General features: G+C 37.4%; 2 protein-coding genes across 2 annotated transcripts; one reads left to right on the forward strand and one right to left on the reverse strand.

Moving 5' to 3' along the window:
• The first annotated feature begins 4,063 nt into the window (after positions 1–4,063).
• LOC145784840 (uncharacterized) lies at positions 4,064–9,954 on the forward strand. Its single transcript, XM_082596680.1, has 3 exons — positions 4,064–6,242; positions 6,515–6,675; positions 7,267–9,954. Exons 1-3 carry the CDS (start codon positions 6,147–6,149, stop codon positions 7,319–7,321), a joined length of 312 nt encoding a protein of 103 aa, XP_082452806.1. The 5' UTR covers positions 4,064–6,146; the 3' UTR covers positions 7,322–9,954.
• Positions 9,955–14,138: 4,184 nt separating this feature from the next.
• On the reverse strand, positions 14,139–20,850 carry LOC145784671 (G patch domain-containing protein 2-like). Its single transcript, XM_082596539.1, has 6 exons — positions 20,245–20,850; positions 18,422–18,590; positions 16,458–16,537; positions 15,753–15,826; positions 15,123–15,166; positions 14,139–14,705 (listed from the first exon to the last, which is right to left on the reverse strand). Exons 1-6 carry the CDS (start codon positions 20,737–20,739, stop codon positions 14,536–14,538), a joined length of 1,032 nt encoding a protein of 343 aa, XP_082452665.1. The 5' UTR covers positions 20,740–20,850; the 3' UTR covers positions 14,139–14,535.

Raw genomic sequence — 20,850 nt, forward strand, 5'->3', positions numbered from 1 at the left:
AAGAAATATGCATAATTATATGATAATAGGCTATTGTATAATTTAATGTAATTTTCATGCTACAAAGCAATATGCAGGTTGAAGTATTTTGCTGTATACATGTCACAGGATATGAAAAGTTAATAGGCTATAAGTTATCTGCATTTCCATCAGAAATTAACACATCCAGACACTTTGTAAACCACAGCTGTGTGAATGTGAAGGATGAGACTGACGTTTCGATTTCAGTGCATAGGCCAGGTTTAGCTCGAGGTTAGTGGCACACCAGCGTAAAATGTCACTTCGGTGGGAGTCGCTCAGCTTTGATCTCAAGCGGTTCTTTTTCAAGCTTGTTTGTTTGTCGTATCCAGGTTTACATCTGGTGGTGGAAGATTTAGATTAAGTGGACGGGAAGGCAAGGAAGCCAATCTTCATGTCCACTTTCAGGCATGCCTTTAAGTGTCCTGCCAAAGACACAGCTGCCTGCTCATGAGCGGTGTCGAACCGGCGCCCTTTTGATTTGCCGTTCCAGCGCTTTTTCAAGTTCATATCCGAGAACGTCTGCTCACACAAATATTGCACTTTTCGACAATGATTGGCCCGGTCTCACTTGCATGCAGTAGAACACTCTTCGCACACACATTATGCATGTGACCTCGACTACGGAAGGTAATATCCTTGTCCATAAGAATAGGGATCTCACGGAAACTCTTCCAAGCCAATTGCACCCTCACTGCCATGGCATCCGTCAGTCTCCCTATTGCTCAATCATGTCACTAAAATAGCAAAAGACAGGAACGACGTCGAATTCTGCATTACCAATTGTCAGCTGTTGGCTTCGAAACTACCTTAATTTCGTTACATAGCCTATGTGAAAAATGAAACATAGTTTTCCGTAGTGGTGATTAAGCAACATAAGCTCAGTAAAGGTTTTGTTGTTGTTTCCTATTTACAATGGCATCAAATCGTGATGTGTGGTACTGCTCGCATGTCAAGAATCCAATCGATGTCTGTTTTATTTAATATGAAACAGGCAGGAAAATCCTAATTCCCTATTTATTCCTTCATAACTAACTCTATTCGTTCAGCATTCCCGCACCCCCTAGAAATAGCTCTCGCACTCCCGGTTAAGAACCCCTGCGATAATAGATTTTGCAATTATGACGTAACAATGATTCTGACTTCTCGCCGGGGTTTTGTTTGTGAGAAAATATTTCTTCAATATTATTTTAAATGCAAGTTGAACTTAACCTAATCAACAAAAATCAGTACAGCCTTGCAGATGAATTTGATAAACACCCAGGGCCGGATTAAGGGTTTATGGGGCCCTGGGCTGAGCTGAAAGTGAGGGCCCTTATCAAGTGACATTTTTCGCTAAAAAGGTTGTCGATCAATGACGCTAAAAGCATTTCTCAGCAGCTGGGGGGCTCCGCCTCCAAACCCCGAGTTGTGTGTATTGTGTTGGTACTGTGCTTTTGCTGCGATTGGGATCGAAAAAAAGCGACTAAACAGGAACATTATTTTTAGAACAACAAAATGACATAATTCGTTAAATGCTGATTTTATTAGAGGGGCGCAAGCTCTCAAACTTACCCGAGCGACGCCACTATTCTCTAGGTACGCCACTGTTTTCTAGTTGTCTTTTTGAAAGCAAAACCAATCATTTTAGAGCAGATCAACAAACGTATCCGTTTGTGAGATAGGCTATCACTGTTCAAAGTGAACTCGATCCTTTCTCCACAATTTTTAGTGGCAACACTTTCAATACTGCTTATAGGCGATTATTGATATACTGTACGATAACATGTTCATTTTGTGCAATATTGCACTGTTCAAAACAAACAATTATGCCCCAAGAAAATTGTGAGGAAAAGCCTGGTTAATTTTCAACAGTATTTCTTCGGAAAAGATTCGTTTTTAGGTTGAAAAGCAAATTTAGCAATGACAAAGTTTTAGTGCTTGGTGTGAATGGTGTCGAATACTTAAACACAAAACTGTTGAGATACAGAGCGATCAAAGTAAGCTTCATCGTTTCACAAAAAAAAACTAAACGTTTGTTTTTGGCCGCAACTTAATGTATGAACTGTGAATTGTTTGTCAGCTTCACACGATAAAAACAGAATCATATTCATAGGAGCATAGGCCATAAATCAAAAATGAAACTGCAAACTGGTAGGCGGTACCGGTAGTCATTTTGTTTGCTGCCCTAGAAAATTGTTCATATCAACTCAAAATGGACGCTTTCTTGCTTTTCTCGTGGCAAAATTGCTGATCAATTCTTCAAAATTCAATGAATCTAAAATATCGTGTTCAAAGCTTAGAAGCACCATCATACACAAATACATTCGCAGAGCAACGAAGACATTGGAAAAGGTTTCAACGCACCTGTTTCCCCTTAGAAGTAAGAACATGTTGAGCTCAACACTGTGTTCCACTTTGTGTTTATCAGGTTTTCTGAGGCTTCTTTTCCAACATCAGCAGTTTTCACTTTGAAAAATTCTGCAAAATGAACTGTTTCAGTTGGAAAATTGGCTTCGAAATCCATGGGATATTCCTTTATCAATGCAACAGTAGCTTAATGAATCTCGTTAGGGCTAAGATTCGTCAGTTTTGAAATGAAATCAAACTTACTTTCGACGTTACGGTATGCTTTCAAACGCTTATGCAGTTCTGCAGATAGTTTGTCAATCATGGCAAGATACACTTCAACTTTAAATTTATCTCTTGGGGAAAAAAATTGTTGGCTCTGTAGAGTGTAGAGGGCTCATCAAAATGCCTATAACGTTGGGTTTGAATTCGTTTTGAAGAACCTGCGTAGGTGTTGGATCCACATTTCCTCTTAGGGAGCGTTCAAATATTACGTAACGCTGTTTTTCCGAATTTTTGACCCCCCCCCCCTCTCTCCCATGTGACGCCAACGTAACGTTTTTGTCAACCCCCCTCCCTCCCCCACGTGACGCTTTTCCATTACAAAGCCCGTTTTGCCAGTTTATGTCAAAATTATGACGTGAACACGTGCTGATAAAATATCTTGGTTTGTATGCACCTAAAGCTCACGTTTAAGACATGAAATTTTAGCTATATTCTTTTTTTGGAATTAAAACGTTATGTAGACCTACCTACTGAAAACGTTTAGTAGCCTACCGTCCAAAATGTTTCGATCCAAACCTTTCATTGTTTGGTTATGTATTGAAAGAAACATCACAAAAGCGCAAAAGAAACCGCAAGGAAAGCTAAGCATCTTCGAATGGGGTCATCAATGCTTCAAAAATGTTTCTATATATTGGAGCAGTAGGCTACTCTCGCTTGTGTGGTTCGAACTTGACGCATAGTTGTCTTCTTCAGACTCGCACGTATGAATGTCTTCTACCTGTTCCTGTTGAGAGGTTTGTGTCAAAGTCGTTTGGTTCTTAATGAACATATAGGCTAGGCCTAAGCCAGTGTTTTTCAACCACTGTGCCGCGTGTCAGATCGTCAGGTGTGCCGTGTGAAATTATCCGATTTCACCTCATTGGTCTAAAAAAAAAAATTGAAAACAAATGAATTATTCTCTGCAAATAATATACCATTGTCGAGTGTACAATACATGTTGCAGTAGTGACTGATAGCGTAATCATGTAAAACTCTTACATATCACTAGTGCTAGATGACAGTAGGTAGTAAGGCGATGTGAAATTTGAATGGACAAAATCGAATTATCACACAGGGTGACTACTGTTGTGTAGAGTATTTTTGTGAAGTTTTATGCAATAAAATCCAGTATCCGTAAACATGTAAGCGTTTTAAGGTTAGTATTTTCTAATTCTTGCAAGGTGATTCCACAAAAAATGCTATCACAACGCATCAATCCACGTGATCCAGATAGCGCGCTCTGAATGGCTAGTTAGGGAAAACGCGTTGTGTGCCGCACACACGCGCGCGCGAGCGATTGCTGTCTGCTGCTGAGAGATTTATAGCTTGAGATGCTGAATTGCTGAAGATAAGGCTGCAAAATTCAGATAAAAAGTTGTGTTCAGCCGAAATGTTTGCCATAATTTTATGCTTGGTTGTTAAATAATCATTCAGGCTTCGGTTCAAAGTTAGTTTAGGCTAGGTTTTCCAAATTGTGTAAAGTAGGCCTAAGAGGCAGTGTCTGTAATTATCAGGTCTTCTGGAATAAGAACTGCTTATTCAGGTGAAGTTGCTGTTGGTGGTTCTGCATTTTTTATATGTAGCTTTGAGAATGACACTATTAAAGTTCATAGTATTACGGAAGGCTCAGACAACTAAGTTTTCAGCACTTAAAATCTTAGTTCTGTGTACTGTAAGTGGGCTATGTTTATTGTTTATATGTTTGTAGTAAGTTTATAGTAAGTTTTTAGTAAGTTTTTAAGTAAGTAAGTTTTTAGTAAGTTTTTAGTAAGTAGTAAGTTTTTAACAAAAGTACTGAATAAATGTGTCTTGCAAGAAATCTTTCCTGATGTACTCAAAAAGAGTCTGATAATACCTGTACCAAAAGTTAGTTCACCTTTACACTTTACAGATTTGCGACCAATTTCTTTATTGCCAACTTTTTCCAAAATTTTCGAAAAAATTCTATATAAACGGATGATGAATTTTATTGACAAATATAATATTTTAACCTCAGCTCAACATGGTTTTCGTGAAAATGATTCAACAAGCTTAGCATTGACAAAAATTTATGATGATTTACTTTCTAACTTGAATGATCATAAATACACATGCTCGGTTTTTGTTGATTTAAGTAAAGCTTTCGATACAGTTGATCATGGCATACTTTTAAAAAAACTTCACCATTATGGCTTTCGTGGCAAGTTTTTAAACGTTTTAACATCTTATCTAACAAATAGAATGCAAAGTACAAAAATTAACGGTAAGAATTCTAATTTCAATGTTGTTACATGTGGTGTTCCACAGGGGTCAATCCTTGGTCCCTTGCTTTTTCTTCTTTATGTGAATGATCTTCCAAATGCATCTTCTTTTTCAACTACACTTTTTGCTGATGACTCAAACTTTCATATGTCAGATAAATGCCTGTCATCTCTCCAAAGAAATGTCAATAGAGAAATAGAAAAAATTGATGTGTGGATGAAATCGAATAAACTTTCATTAAATTATAGTAAAACTACTTATATGATCCTCTGCAACAAAAAAAGTGCAGCAGAAAATTTTAGTCTGTCCATCAGTGGCCGATCCATCGAAAGGAAGAAATGTATAAACTATCTAGGTGTAACTTTGGATGAGCGATTGACATGGGATAGTCATATTATTAATCTTAGAAAGCAGCTTGCAAAGGTCTGCGGCATAGCATTTAAGCTGAGATACATTGTCCCTTTAACAGTATTACGGGCTTTATATTATGCTTTGTTTCAATCCAAGATCCAATACTCGATTATAAATTGGGGAAGAGCAAACTCTACATTGCTTGCTCCACTACAAGTGTTACAAAACAAGTTCATTCGATCCTGCTTATTTTTGCCGAGGTCAACAAATACAACTGTTCTTTATCACCAATTTAATGTGCTCAGAATTGACGATATTATTAAATTAGAAACTGCAAAATTTATGTACAAATATGTGCACAAAATGCTGCCCCGGGCCTTTGCTGGCTGCTTTATTTTTGTAAATGAAATTCACCATCATAAAACTCGTCAGAACCAAAAAAATGATTTATATTTGCCTTCTACAACGTCAAACTCTGGTAAGAAGATGCTATGTTTTAATGGAGTGAAACTATGGAATCAAGTACCAAAAGAAATAAAAGAAAAGTCTTACAATGTTTTTAAATTTAAATATAAATGTTTATTAAAGAATTTGTACAATGATCACTCCTGAAACGTATCATCCGCTTATTTCTCTTCACAATGTTTTTTATGTTGCCCTGTGTTATTCCATTGTTAATGTATTGTAAATTCCATTGTTAATTTTTACAAATTTAAGTGCTGGTATTGTGCTATATATTATATACCGTATGTGTTAATGTTCTTAATTTTGGGTCTTTTGTTTAAATGTTTGGGTGGCAGCTGACTTTGATGACCTTTTGGTCTTTCGCCGCCATCCTTGTTGTGCGAATTATTTGTGTTTATTGTGTTTTTGCTTTTTATGTCTTTCTTTTTCGCCAACAAAACAAAAAATAAACTGAACTGACGAACTGACGAGTAAGAAGCATGGAAAGCTCTTCTGTCATTGGACCCTCCAAGGAGCTTCCCACTGCTGATTTACCAACACAACGATATGTTCTTGCATTCTGTACTTTGTTAAAGGTGATACTCAAGTACTTTATTACTGCAACTTTTTCTCTGACCGGTTTTAATTAAGCTTGGTAGTGACATAAAACATAGACCAACTCGTATATCTTCGTATGGATGAAGGGTAATTGTTAAAAATACTAACATACCGGTATAGCTTGCATGACTGAACAGTACACGTAGGCTACAATAATCAACTAGCAGACACTTTTCAAAACCTTAATGTGTTGAAATAATTAATTGCACGTTTGCAGAGGCAGAGCACTCATAAGGAATTAATTTTTCAGGAAGCTGGAAAAAAGCTAACTATTCAAATGAAGATCGCATTCCTAAAACAATTGAGGTTTCTCCTCTCCCAACGTTATCGTGGAGTAGAAGCACTGTTATACCAAATTGAGCCTCTTGACAAAAGGACAACGAAAACGCTTCAAAAGAGAGTTAACAAAAGGTAAGTTCTTACATACGGTCTCTTTTCAAACTTTTTTGTCTAGTAATTTTCTATGAAATGTAAGGCTTTTATAAGTATATTCTTTGATAACAAGGTCAATGGGTCATGCATAGACATGTCCCATGTTGTGTACTGGGGTTGGTCAGTTGTTGTCATTGACATGGCTCTTCTAACAACATTTGTTGAATAGAGCCATATGAGAAGGAGAATGGGTTACTGCCAATTCTACAACCCCACTTCACCATTGCAGATGTAGTGCAACCAACTCTAGATAGTATATAGGTGGTTTAAGGATTTTTCGCTTTCCTTAAGCATTTCCTCGTGGGAAAGTGATTCAGATGTTCTGATTTCTATGTCTGTAAAGGCAGGCAGCTTGTGCTTTCACTAAAGCTAGTCGTGCTATGGCGAGAAGATTTTTCTTGACTATCACTGATTTTTACTGCCATTTGTCCGAAAGAGTACTATTTGTTATGTTTGGCATATATTGTTTTTCGTTGTGATAGTCAGAAATAAAAACAAACTGAACTGATTTACATGGATTATTTTGTGTTCTTTACATTTATCATTCACACAAAAAACTTGTTTTTCAAGAGCCTCAAACAACAGCGAGGAGATGATTTCGTTGCAGCAAAGAAGTCACAAGTGATCGAGGAAGAGAACTGGAAAAAAACAGCAGTTTTCTGCAGCAATTGATGAAGAAATTGACTCTCCTTTCGAACCAGCTGCACCTGGTACATCTGAATGTGACAATGCCCCGGTATCCAGTGATGATCCTGCTCTGCGATCTTTTTCTGTGAACATGTTAGAAAATATTCGCAAAGGCAGTAACTCTTGTGATGTTTCTGTCGATGTCCGCACTTTTACCCAACCAAAATTAAATTTGGATGCCAACTCACTGTTCTCTTTGATTGGGACGATGCCACGCTTACTGAGTCTATCCTTACTTCACACTTGACCATAGATGGGCTAAAGGGTTTGATAAACACAAAGTTTGAATGCCCTCATTTTCCTGCCCATACTCAGGCTGTGCAGCGTATCATTTGGGAAGTCACTAACGACTGTGGAAGTGTTGCTGGCCATCAATGACGGTATGGTTTCATTCGGGCGAGAATTGCTTCGCGTAGGGTCTTGCCGAAAGCAGACACGAAATCTGACTTTCTTTCATTGGCTGCAGTACAATGTTTTGATATTCACCATTGTTTCTTGTTCATTGTCTTTATTCTGCATTCGTTTGTGCACGTTTTACAAGCACATATAAAGTTGGTTGGTTGATGTGTAAGCTACCATTGGAGAGTTGCAGTTACTATATCTGTCAAAAAATAAATGTAAATCGGCGAAAACAATCGAATATTAATGCAGTGCGTTGTGTGATTATGTAATACATATTACTACAACAAAACCAAAGTGTCATCTTATGCACAGTGCATTCCTACTCTTGCCATTGAAGTGAAAAAGGCTTTAATATCATCAGTTTTTGCTGACCAAGCAATAATAGGGTTGCCAGGTGATTGCTTAATATCTTACTGTACACCGCCAGCCTTTACTTAAAAGGGCAACTAGCAGTCGCATCATATGTAATTGTTGTTGTGGTTGTTAAAGTTGGAAATTTTTACAATTTAAAAAAGATAAACAAAGTTTTTTCTTCAAAAAATTTGTACCTGGCAACTCTGTGCTGGCAACAAATGCCAAAGACAAAATCGACTACATGTTTAAGGTTACTGAATATTTTTACGTGAAATTTTACAGAAATACTCTACATAGCAATAGTCACCCTGTGTGATAATTCGATTTTTGATTTTTTTAAATTTTTTGATTTTCACATCGCCTTAGTAGGTAGGCTACCGTAGCGAATTGCATTGTACGTTGAGACAAGAGAATTAGTGAGGCATGAAAGTGACAGCTGGCGAAAAGGTTGCCAATTTGACTTTTTTGAAGCCAGATTTTGAAAATCTGGCTGTTTTTTTACTACTAACCAACTACAATCAGTTTCCTTGGCCTGACTCTGAATGAAAATCTTTCATGGAAACCACACATGCAACATTTGCTGCAAAAGCTTCGAAGAAATTTTGGCATCATTACCAAGATTAGACCCTGTCTTAATTTGTCAAATTTGATCTGCTTATACCATTCTTTAATTGAAAGTAACCTGAGGTATTGCATTACGACTTGGAAATATGGCAACGAAGGACTTATACAAAAACTTCAAAAAATCTGTGACAAATTTTATCGCATTTTCCGTCCCAACAATGATAGTTGTAGCAAGATCCCGATATCAATTGAGCAATTGTTCAAACTGGAAATTGGTGTTTTTGTGTTTAAATTTCACAACAATTTACTACCAGATTTTACTATATAAACAATTTACACAACAATTTACTATATAAAATCAAAAGTTTTAGTTTTTAATGAGTTTTTAAGTTAGAGTTTTTAAGAGTTTTTAATGACAATTTACTTAGTTTTTGACATAAAAATCGAACGTTGGCCAGCAATCAAGCCTAGTCAGTTTTTAAGAAGGGCTGCCAGACAAGTTTGGATCAATCGCACTTAGCCTAAATCGACAAAAATGCTTTTTTTTCTTGCTTTTATTTCAATGCAAAGTGTTTGATTTTTTTAATTGAATTTAAATTTTGTTGCTTTATGTCAGTAGAAAAGTGACAAAAATTGTCATAAATTGTTATTTTGGGCTCAAACTTTGTAATGATACGTCGTCTGGATTTGATTTTTGTTAAATTTCGTCTGAAGAAAACATTATTGACCTATATTGTGTTATTCGGTTACACTCAATTATTTCTCATTTACATTCTATTCAATTTGTTTGTCAAATTATATGGTCACATTGCGCTAGTTTCATGCAGCCTAACAGGTACCACTTAGAGTCACTCAGCCATTTCTTTTATGACGGAACAATAGGCCTAGGCTATACCTTTGTTTTAAATTGTGATTATTTTTGTATTGTAATACTGTTACTGAAAATGTTTTTACTCGTAGCCTTGAACTATTTATTGGCTTGAACTTTTCTTGGTTGCACTGAAGTTTAAACGCCCTTGCTACAAGAGTTTATTGATTTCAAAAGTTTTTCCTATTTTTAATCACCCGGAATAAAGTTTATATTTGAATAAAACCACAGGACTTCACTTAAGGATCGCAGCAGCACATGATTTTTTTTTCTTTCATTAATATTACTGAACATCAGCCTATCTTGTTTCAACGTAATTTACCGATGCTTGACATTTGTCACATTAAGAACTGGGAAGCAGCTGACTCGATGACTGATATAGTCTTTCGCTGCTTCCTGTCTGTTGTGGTATTTAGATAGCTATGGTACTATTTTATTCGTATTGTTTATAATTGTACCGTACTATTGTCGCAACAGACGAAATAAAAGGTTTCTCTCTCTCTTTTAAAACTGTTTGGCCACACTAAAAGATCACAATTCGGAATCAGCAAAGTTTGCACAGAAGGCAAAATAGAAAAAGAAAACGTGGCAGACAACCAAAACAATGGCAAGACAACATTCAATCATGGACCGGACTCCACTTGACGACACTGGGCGAGTTGGCTCAAAATCGCCACTCTTGGAAGCAAATAAGCCATGTTGATGCGCAATCTGCCGCAGGCGGAGATAACGACTGATGATGATGATACTACCAGATTGCTTCTCCAACTTTTTTAAATATGTCAAAGAGGTTCACAGCCTGTCTACAAGAAACCATGATAATGATTCTCTAAACATTCCATACTTCTCAAAAACGCTTACTCAGCATTTAATAGAATTCACAGGTGCAAAAACATGGAACAAATTTCCTTCTTCAATTAGAAAGACTGATACAAAGTCACTTTTTATTCACAAACTAAAACAACATTTAAGCAAAACGGACACGCAATAGAAATACAACGTAGAAAGGCTTTCTTGTATTCTTGTGAAGATTTTAGTGGAAATCCGAAAGTATCTACAAAAGATTAGACTTAGGCTACCTAACAATAATATCGATTGCTTGTGCTGTACTTTTATGTTTGTAGATATTAACAGCAAACGCAACACTCCATAATTAACACGACTCGTCGCAAAAGGGGATGAGAGCTTCATCAACACCATCAGGACATCATCATCTACCAGCTCATCCATTTCATCACCCACCAGGACAAGAAACAAAAATTTAAACTGGATATCAAATCTCAATCGTCTTAGGCTACTGTGTGATGTGCAGTCTAACCATAAAAAGAGCTCAACACCTGCTCTCCTGGGCCACATCGAAACGGGCTTTTGCCCGAGGATGGGTTTCTTATATGTCCGTTTTTCTTTCTCCATCCTATTATTATTATGACTGCTCATCCACATCAATATTGAAACTGGCAAATTTAATCCACAACACTTTTCATTAGGCTGTCATTTATTACTACATGTGTGCTTCTCTCTGTTTTTGTTTTATTTTTTTGCTATTTGTTGTTCCCGACAATTATTCACCAAATCAAACGTCATATAAAACCGTTATGGTCTACTTAACCTAGCTGGCATCTTACGTCATGGAAATTGCTAAAAAATGTCCAAATATTGCACCATCGGTCGTAAGACCTGATGAAATATTGCATCACTACCTTTGAACACCGGTTTGAATTGCGTGACAATGTTTTTCATTATTGCGTCACAGTACTGCGTACGTGAGTTTGAGATATTGCTATCTATTCTGGTCATTCGTGAAATGGTTGCTTGAGAGTTAGTCGCACATTTAACTGTTGGCTTAGTGCTTGCTAGCTGGACAAAAATTCCGTCTTTATCTAAGTAGTTTGTATTGTAGTGACAGTTTTTAGAGGCGTACGGTGTTGCGTTCCATTTTCGATAGCCGCGTGCTAATTTTACAGGAATACACTTTTTGAAAAGACGTTTCAAAAGAGTGTTTGTTTTTCGGTCATTAGCCTACATACAGACGAACGGATTCGGGAATCTTACGTGACAATTTTCCCACGAAGAGATTATGGTTTACCGCTGTGACCATTTGTATTTTGGGTTTTGTAGCCGTGCTAACTACTGATATATAGCCTACTACATAATTTTTCATTCAGGCACGTTTTAAACCTTTCAAGGTTTTGCCATCTTTTCCCGTTCGTTAACATGCTGGTAGGTTAATATCGATTTTTGTAGTTAGTATCTTTTTCGTCCCGGACGCGTTAATGACGAAAAATAAAATGATTGATTGATGATTGATTTAATTCTTCAAGCGCTAAAATGGTCTCACTGTATCCTTTGTTTAATGCACTGACTGCAGCATATCTAGATGACCATCTTGTATCAGATAACACTGGTCTACAAAAAAAGAATTTTTTTTTGCTCCATGCACTTTGAAGACTGATTTAGAGTAATTTTGGGGTGCGGAATCCGAATCTGACCTCAGATTTATCCTATCACGTCAGGTTTGTGAAATATGATAACAACAAATTGCTACTTTCGTCAAAAGTGGAAGATTTGGCGTTGCGTTTACCACCAACATATGCAGTGCTGTAACGAAAGGTTAGTGTTAGACAGGCCAAAACAGCCTAAATATGGTTACTGAACAAGCATTGCCATAGGCTTGCTTAAATCTTTGTGGTTTCATGCAAAACATTGACGGGGGAGGGGGTCAGTTACACTTATAGCCTCCCTTTTAGCTTGTTATTACTGCCTTGTTAATAATGTTGCTTAGAAAACAAATTGGTATCAAAATTATAATTGGTAGGTGTATTTCAGCTACTTATGCACCACATGGCCTGGATTTCTGGATCTTGCACAATGTGTATGTGCAATAAACGCAACGTCAAATCTTCCACTTTTGACAAAAGTAACAATATGCTGTTATCATATCTCACAAACCTGACGTGATAGCATAAATCTGAGGTCATATTCGGATTCAGCACCCCAAAATTACTCTAAATCAGTTTTCAAAGTTCACAGAGCAAAAATCGTGTAGACCAGTGTAGTGTAGACGAGACGAGCCATGAATAAAGGCTTTGCAACAATTCAAAAAGCTCAGCGGCAGAACGGCATGTTTCTACAGCACATTTACCGATTAAATTAAGTGAACGTGCTGTGCAAGGCACATGAGCTACATTACATTTCTCGCGCAGAAGAGCTTGAAGACCGTTATACTTGCCAGTTGCCACTCATATTGGCAGCATTATCATAACTTTGACAGCGGCAGTCTTCGATGTTAATATTAAGCTTTTCCAAAAACTCCAAAACAATTTTGGCGATTTCTCCTCCTGTATGGGAGTGCATTGGTACAAATTTTAAAAATCGCTCGATTGGACCTTGTTTCGAAACGTATCGTATTATCATTGTCAGTTGGTCAACATGTTCTAAATCCGATGTGGGCAATTGTTCTAAATCCAAATTAATAGATTTTTTTTCTTTTGAGTTGGGGGCCCTGGGCTTCAGCCCAGTCCGCCCCCCCCCTTAATCCGGCACTGTGAACACCTGGTCAAATATTGCAGAGGTTCGTCTGTTTGCATTTATCGTGCGAGGGATTGTTGATAAACATTTGTATGGCGCTATCAACAGATGGGAAGTTAAAACCAAAACCGATGTCTTCGATCGCACGTAAGAAATAAATACGCGCACTCCATCGTATTTTCGACTTCAGTAGACGTTGAATCAATGTGATAATGACCAATTTTGCTGTCTAGGATGTCCCTCAGTAACGCGTATCAACATTCGGCTGCCAACTACAATGAGAAAGCTAGATGTAGATAGTAGATATGATTGTTTGTAGATACTAACAGCAAACGCAATACTCCATAATCAACACGACACGTTGCAAAAGGGGATGAGAGCTTCATCAACACCATCAGGACATCATCATCCATCATCAACATCATCATCTACCAGCTCATCCATTTCATCACCCACCAGGACAAAAAACAATAACTTAAACTGGATATCAAACCTCAATCGTCTTAGGCTACTGTGTGATGTGCAGTCTAACCGTAGAAAGAGCTCAACACCTGCTCACCTGGGCCACATTGAAACGGGCTTTTGCCCGAGGATGGGTTTCTTTTATGTCCGGTTTTCTTTCTCTATCCTATTATTATTATTACGACTGCTCATCCACATCAATATTGGAACCGGCAAATTCAATCCACAACACTTTTCATTAGGCTGTCATTCATTACTACATGTGTGATTCTCTCTGTTTTTGTTTTATTTTTTGCTATTTGTTTTTTGGGTTTTGTGGCCGTGCTAACTACTGATATATAGCCTACTACATAATTTTCCATTCAGGCACGTTTTAAACCTTTCAAGGTTTTGCCACCTTTTCCCGTTCGTTAACGTGCTGGTAGGTTTATATCGATTTTTGTAGTTAGTATCTTTTTCGTCCCGGACGCGTTAATGACGAAAAATAAAATTATTGATTGATAGATCATTACTCTACAGTGCAGAGTGTACATTGTCAGCAGTAACTTTGCTTTCTACAGAAAAACGACAAACCAGCTCGGGAAGATAAAATTTAATGTGATGTAAGCAACGATATATGCTGCCACCAAGCGGTAGTAATATGCACATAATTTCTGCTAAAACAGCAACATCTCGGAACATTGGAGTGTGGAGACTCGGGAATGACCGAAACTCATTAGCAGCAGGTAACAACAAGATTAATTTATCGACAACTTTTTGTTAAAACCATTCAAACAATAGGCGTAAGCCAGTGACGTCACAAGTCATTTCTCAAGGCAGCTTCGTCGAACAATAATGGGAGGTCGCAACGATGACTCGTTTGGTTGAAACTTGAGGTTTGAACTCGATAGTGGCCCGAAACATTTAAGAAATAGATAAAAAATAATTTCAATAAAAACACGAAGTATAAAAATATAAAAGACGAACGCTGCACATTATGAACCCAATCCTTGTCGCTTGGAACGTCGGTTGACAGTGACAGGATTCCTCATTCCTTGGGAAGACGCCCCAAGTCCATCCCCGGGTTTCCATCCCATGCCCACTAACATCTGGTGGCCACGGTTGGTGTCGGGTATGGGAAGGTGGCACAGAGGCTTAGAGGTCCCTGAATGAAGCAAATTATGAAAACTCGCTTGAAATCGTGGAAACCTTTAAACTAAGTAGCCTCCAAATAATAATGAATCGCTCACAATTAATCAACGCTTTAAAAACCAAATGAGATACTAAATTTCTGCGTCACTTCATTGATACCTCACATCGTCAGAAAACGTGAATGGCTTTGAAACTGCAGAAACTCCATCAAGTAAACAAGCCGGTTGCTTGCGCATCGCAGCGCGGTAACGATCTATTACAACATCATTAACAACCATATGATGAAGTCTTTATTTTATTTAATTGATCTGAATAGTCTGCTTGGTCTCAAAAAGCGCTAATCAAAGTGACCAGATAGAGACATCACAAGTTGAACCAATCGTCGCAAATAACCAACATGCCGGCTGCAGCTCGTTCGTGGCAAACTTACTGTTATTTTGCTGCCTCGGTTTTGTATCCTGGTAGCGCTTTGCCCTGAAAAGATTGATTTGTGTAGAATTGGCATCTTATAATAATAATAATGCTTGTTTTTATAATGCGCTGTACCATCGCAGAATACGTTGCTCCTCAACGCTTTACGCTTTACAAAGCAGACAGTGTTAATGCAGCCGTAGAGGCGCAATTGAGTACATTATTGGCCGAATCCTTTTCATTGCTCAGTGCCAAGTAGGATCGCTTGGATCATCTTGCTCGCAAACTGAATCAAACAAACTCACAAACTATTTTTCTTCCTCTAGAATCTAGATCATCAGGTGCAGCGATTGCATGAATGCAAAAACGTTGCAGTAACAACCCAAACAACAAATCAGTCGTTTTTTGACATTGATTCAACGTCTGATTTTTTGTAAGGGAAACCACCTAGTTGGTTGCTCCTTGGAGGAATCATCTTTGAACCTCACGTGCTTTTCAGTTAAAAACCTGATACCGTCAAGTAATCCACGATGTGGCCGATCATGCATTTCTTCAATCGAAACTTATTGTCACAGACAGTTTGTAATCTATATGCAAGGTTGTTGAGCATAATATATTCGAAGAGTTGTGACTATGAAAGCCGACTCACCCTCTATCAAGCTCTGTTGGTGTGACGTGATGAGCCGTAGAGATATCATTGCCCATGGAACGATCGCTCACCTTCTGCAAAGCACGGCAATAGTTACAGCATATACCTAAAATTGGCCATGAGCTATTTAATGGTTCCAACCATAGCGACTTATGTAGGCCTTGCCAACGTGTAAGCTTATAATAATCACTGGAGGCTGACGTAATTTTGATTACAAACTCCACGCTAAATGTACTTTATATCTGTTTGTAATGATAGTTATGAAAAACCGAATTGCCAAAATTTAATCAATGAATCTCAAATAAGTGCAAGCCTCCTGGTTTCACCTAAAACATTAAAAAACCATTGACTTTCATATTGTCAAACTTAGTATCAAAATGTAAACCTTGTCATTTTGATCAAAAAGCGACGGAGCTGGCCACAGATATGGTTTCGAATCCCAGTTCATCTCTTTGTTATAAGTCACATGTTGGTAGGTTTTAACATCAGTACAATAAGTGAACCAAGTTATCAAAACATTCCAAAATGTCTTTGCTAGAAACATAGCAGAAGGAATCGCCATAAAATGCTTGACCTCAAAGCATGACTTCAAAGCCGCGTTTCTCGGCATCTTGGGTTACAAGGAAAAATGTAAGTTAATAAAGCAGAGACAAAACAATACAGCAACTCAGCTAGACGCCCAGAGCATCAAACTTTGTCACTTACCTTGTTCTTTAACCTTCTCCGTCCCTTCCTGATAGACCTTGCTGCCATCCCTGGAAGTCTGTTGATCCGGGCATGGAAGCCTGTAACAATGAATTTCTTCATTAAACCGCAAACACTTCCACCTCCCACATAAGCCCAAATAAGACACAACACTGCTGATCGAATGTGCCAAGACCTATGGACATTATCTTAGACTCATCCTCGTTTCTTCATTCAATTCAGTTTCTTTTGCTTTGGATAAACTTCCAATCACTTCACGTAATTTAAAAACGATGGTAACTCGGCAATGGGAAAAAAAGGTTGTACAGGTGAGAATTTGCTTATTAATCATCACTCTTGAAAACCATCATCTCATCTGAAACTTCAAGACAACTTTATCTTTTCAAAACAAAAAAAAATCAACAAGTCATACTTACTGATATTTTCTATTCACTTGTTAAAAGCTTTAAAGTGCCCCTGACAGGTTGGATCCAAGTATAGTAACTTTTTAAAGCATTTCCTAGCGCAGAATTACACTTAGCGAACTTTTTAATCTTAACCTCGTAGCTCGACTGGTTAGGGCGTAATTTAATCAAACGACTACTCCGCAGCGCCACCAGGCGAAACTCCATATTTCACTGCTCTGGGACGACTTTGGTGGTATTACGTCATCCTAAGTGGACGTCGTTAGCAACAGATGAAACAAACGCTTCTTAGATGTAATTGGTGGATCACAGTTTGGTCGGAGTTGGTACAAGCGGTTGCTTTTTTCGAAGATTTATTGTTTTTCGCAGTTTAATAAAACTGTACTGGATACGTTCCTACAAAACCTAAAATATACTTGAAGTGAAAAATAAAGAAATCGTACGAATCATCATTCATATTTAATTCATCATCACTATTCAAAAATAAATAAAAGTTCTCTCTCTCTCTCATAATGTGCCTTCAGTTGGCCATTGAAAACCTGTGTAACGGCCATCTGGATCTAGAAAATTGTTTCGGATTCGCCAAACAATGCATGACGGCATCACAATCCGATTGTTGCTTCCGAGAGCATCACCTTGTAGTATACACTCCAACACATGCCTGTAGGCCTTTTTACTTGAGTGGTATTAACAAAATCATCTTCAATGAAGTGAACATATACGACTAGTTTTGTATAGCCCATCCCACTTTCGAACACTTGAAGAAAACTTTGACCCATTTTCTTCTCAGCCGGCTACCTTGTTTTGTGGGAAAGTGGGAAAAGAAAGCACACGGTCTTTGTCACTGACAATGTCAAATAAACAGCAATTTGTAGACATTGCCTCAACCATAAATTAAAGGTACTGTTTGTGAGATACTGTTGTTACACTGCAAATGGCTATAGCCAGATTAGGACAAATAAAAAAGTATGAAAATTGTAGCCCTATGAAACTGCAATTTCAATTGAATTGAGATGCTGTTTGATAAAAGTAAACTCAACCTATTTGATCGAAACCTGATAGTAATAACAAGTTCACTTTTTCATTTCGGTAATTCTTAATTTGCACATGCTTTAGACCAACAGAGCCCCACACATTCACGTTTTGCAGTAGCTGTACCATACTTTACCAAGTCATCACAGAGAAAGAATGTATCCTTCCCACTTACTGTGACGTCACAGTGGTGTTGCCGTTTTTATTTTCGCAATTGAATGAGTGCCAGATTCGCCGATGTCAACGAAAGTTTGCAAGTGTGTAACTTAGTAGTCTGTTGATATTTTTTACGATTTGCTGGTCAGGGAAGTTTGTTAGTGTCATCTTTTTGGTATCTTAGGTGAATTTAGCGAATTTATTTACCTGTCAGAGGCACTTTAACCTTGAATTTTATTGTGCTGTACAATCACTTTAACCATGACAACCTGATACGTTGTGTTTTCTATAATGCAGTGATGATACACAAGCTTACTCCTAGGTATTTGACAAAACTTATAAATTTCAGCCTTGCTAAAACTATGAAGCAACCTCTCTGAGCAGATTCGGACAAGTTGGGAAAAGCTCCATTAATGATGTTTTTGAGTCGAGGATCATCTATGTTGTTATCTTCTTCCCACCATGGGTTCACTGATGGAATCCCACACACCGATCCCTCGCTTGCTTCGTTGAAGAAATCTGTCATTTCATCATCACCATCCTAATCAACAAGAATATTGTATTGACACAGTGTTACAACGTCCAGTAAAGCTGCCACACTTTTGTCAGGTTCTATTTATCTTCTATCTGGAAAAAACACTCCTGTAAATACTCACAGAAGCAAAAAATTTGTGAACATAAAGACTGCTTCAAAAAGTGGAAGTATTTAAGTTTAAAATACTGTTGAATACAGTAATAACAAAGCTCCCAAGACAAAATCACTCAAGGTCTTTCGCAATTCTGGACAACCGTCCATCTCTCAATGCACTTCCACTTGCTCAATGTTAAATTAAAAGTATTTTTAAAAGTGTAGCAGCACTGTAGCAGTGTAGCAGCATGATAATGATAACATATCTTATTAACCATTTTTCATGCACGTTGTGATTGTGAAAACGGCAGTTTTTGCAATTAACTTTTTGCTTGCTTTTCTACTTCTTTACACTGAGCTACAGTGTAAAAAAAGCATACGTTGTCAATGAGTCAGACACGCTCTTCTGGTGTAAATCACCATGTCTGTAAGGTGATAATCTGCATTTATTCACATATTCAGACGTTTCAAAATTGAACTTTTATTTTCTATGTTTAGTTGATTTACAGTAACATGGTCCTAACTCCTATGTATTGCAGAATGGCCCGTTTCGACAACTCCAGGAAAAATCACATTTCAGAAACAACCTTTTTCGAAGAATTTGTAGGGATTGCTTAGGTAGGCGGTTTCTGTGCTTACCTTTCCATACCCATGCAAAAGGTTAGAGAATTAACTTAACCTATAAACACAGGTCAACAAGAAATTTTTACAAGACAAACTAACAATCATTTCGGGCAATACTAAAAGGCGGAAATGCGGAAGCGCGGAAATAAGTCGAAATAACTTTAGAATTAAAACAGTCATAGTATTTAATGATCTCACAGTTGCTTCTGAATAATATCTTTCAATGATATTTCAACATAAGAAAATGTTCGGTATTGAGTTGTGGCTAAAAATCGCATTTCCGCCTTTTTCTTATTTCAATAAATTCCATTAAATTTCGAAATTTACTCCAATAACTGTGGAATTAAAACAGTCAAAGTATTTAATGACCTCACAATTGCTTCTAAACAATATCTTTCAATGATATTTCAACATAAAAGTAGGTTCGGTGGTGAGTTGTTGTTAAAACTCGCATTTCCGCCTTTTTCCATGTTGCAACATTTCATTCTTTCATGATGAAGTTATCGCTATGTTAAACAATATGGACGCCAAGATCGTAGTTCCGCGTTTTCTACATCGGCATTAAATCGCTACTTCTGCGGACAGTACGACATTTCACGCCCGGCTTATTTCCGCATTTCCGCTTTTTAGTGTTGCCCAATCATTTCCAAGTAATTCTGGTGCTCCAGTAAGTAATTCAATACTTATACACATTACGCAGCCAGTGCTATGCTTGGTCAAAATTAATATTGTTGTTGGAAGCTTAAACTGTATGAGGTAGCTTTTAAGTTGCTGCATATTTGTTATACATTAGAATAGATGGCAGGAGCAACTGTATAGACTATAATATTGTATAGGATTTAATAAATACATGCAACATAGTTTCTGCGGCTGCTAAAAGCAGGTTTGAAATTGTTCAATAAACTATCATAAATTGGTAATGATCAGAAAATTATTATCCCACCTGTGCCGTGCCATCTTCATCAGAATCATCGCTGGCACTCACTCCACTTTCATCATCAGTTTTGCTTTTATTGTTATTGATAATGCGTATTGGAGAATTCACATCAAACTCCACGTTTTTCATCAGCTTTTTAGAAAAATGTTTTTTTTTCATGGAGCTAGTTGATAACTGATATGTTTCTGTTTCCATGTGTTTTACTTTTCTTCTACGATGCTTTCTTACCACTGGTGGCACAAAACCACTCTCTGTGTCCGACCCAGTTACATTTCCTTCAGTGTTTTTGCACTGGTTTCGACAGACATTAACACGACAGTGAGCCACAGCAATGTAAGAGTCATGCATCATAGAATGGGAACAATAATTCACTCCAATTGGTCGATGTCTCTTTATCTTTCTTTTGGGAAGATCCTTGTCTAAAAATTTGTCGTCATCAACTTCAATTTTCAACTCAGACTCTTCAAGTGCAGATGTAAGATCTTGAACTAGTTCATTCATTATCAACTTTATTAAGTATGCAACCTCATGTGAGCAAACAATTACATCAACTCAATGATAATATTTTGTATGTTTAAAATAATAAACTAAATCAAATACCAGTACCTAAAC

This window comes from Aplidium turbinatum, chromosome 15 (genome assembly GCF_918807975.1).
Source record: "Aplidium turbinatum chromosome 15, kaAplTurb1.1, whole genome shotgun sequence".
NCBI lineage: Eukaryota > Metazoa > Chordata > Ascidiacea > Aplousobranchia > Polyclinidae > Aplidium > Aplidium turbinatum.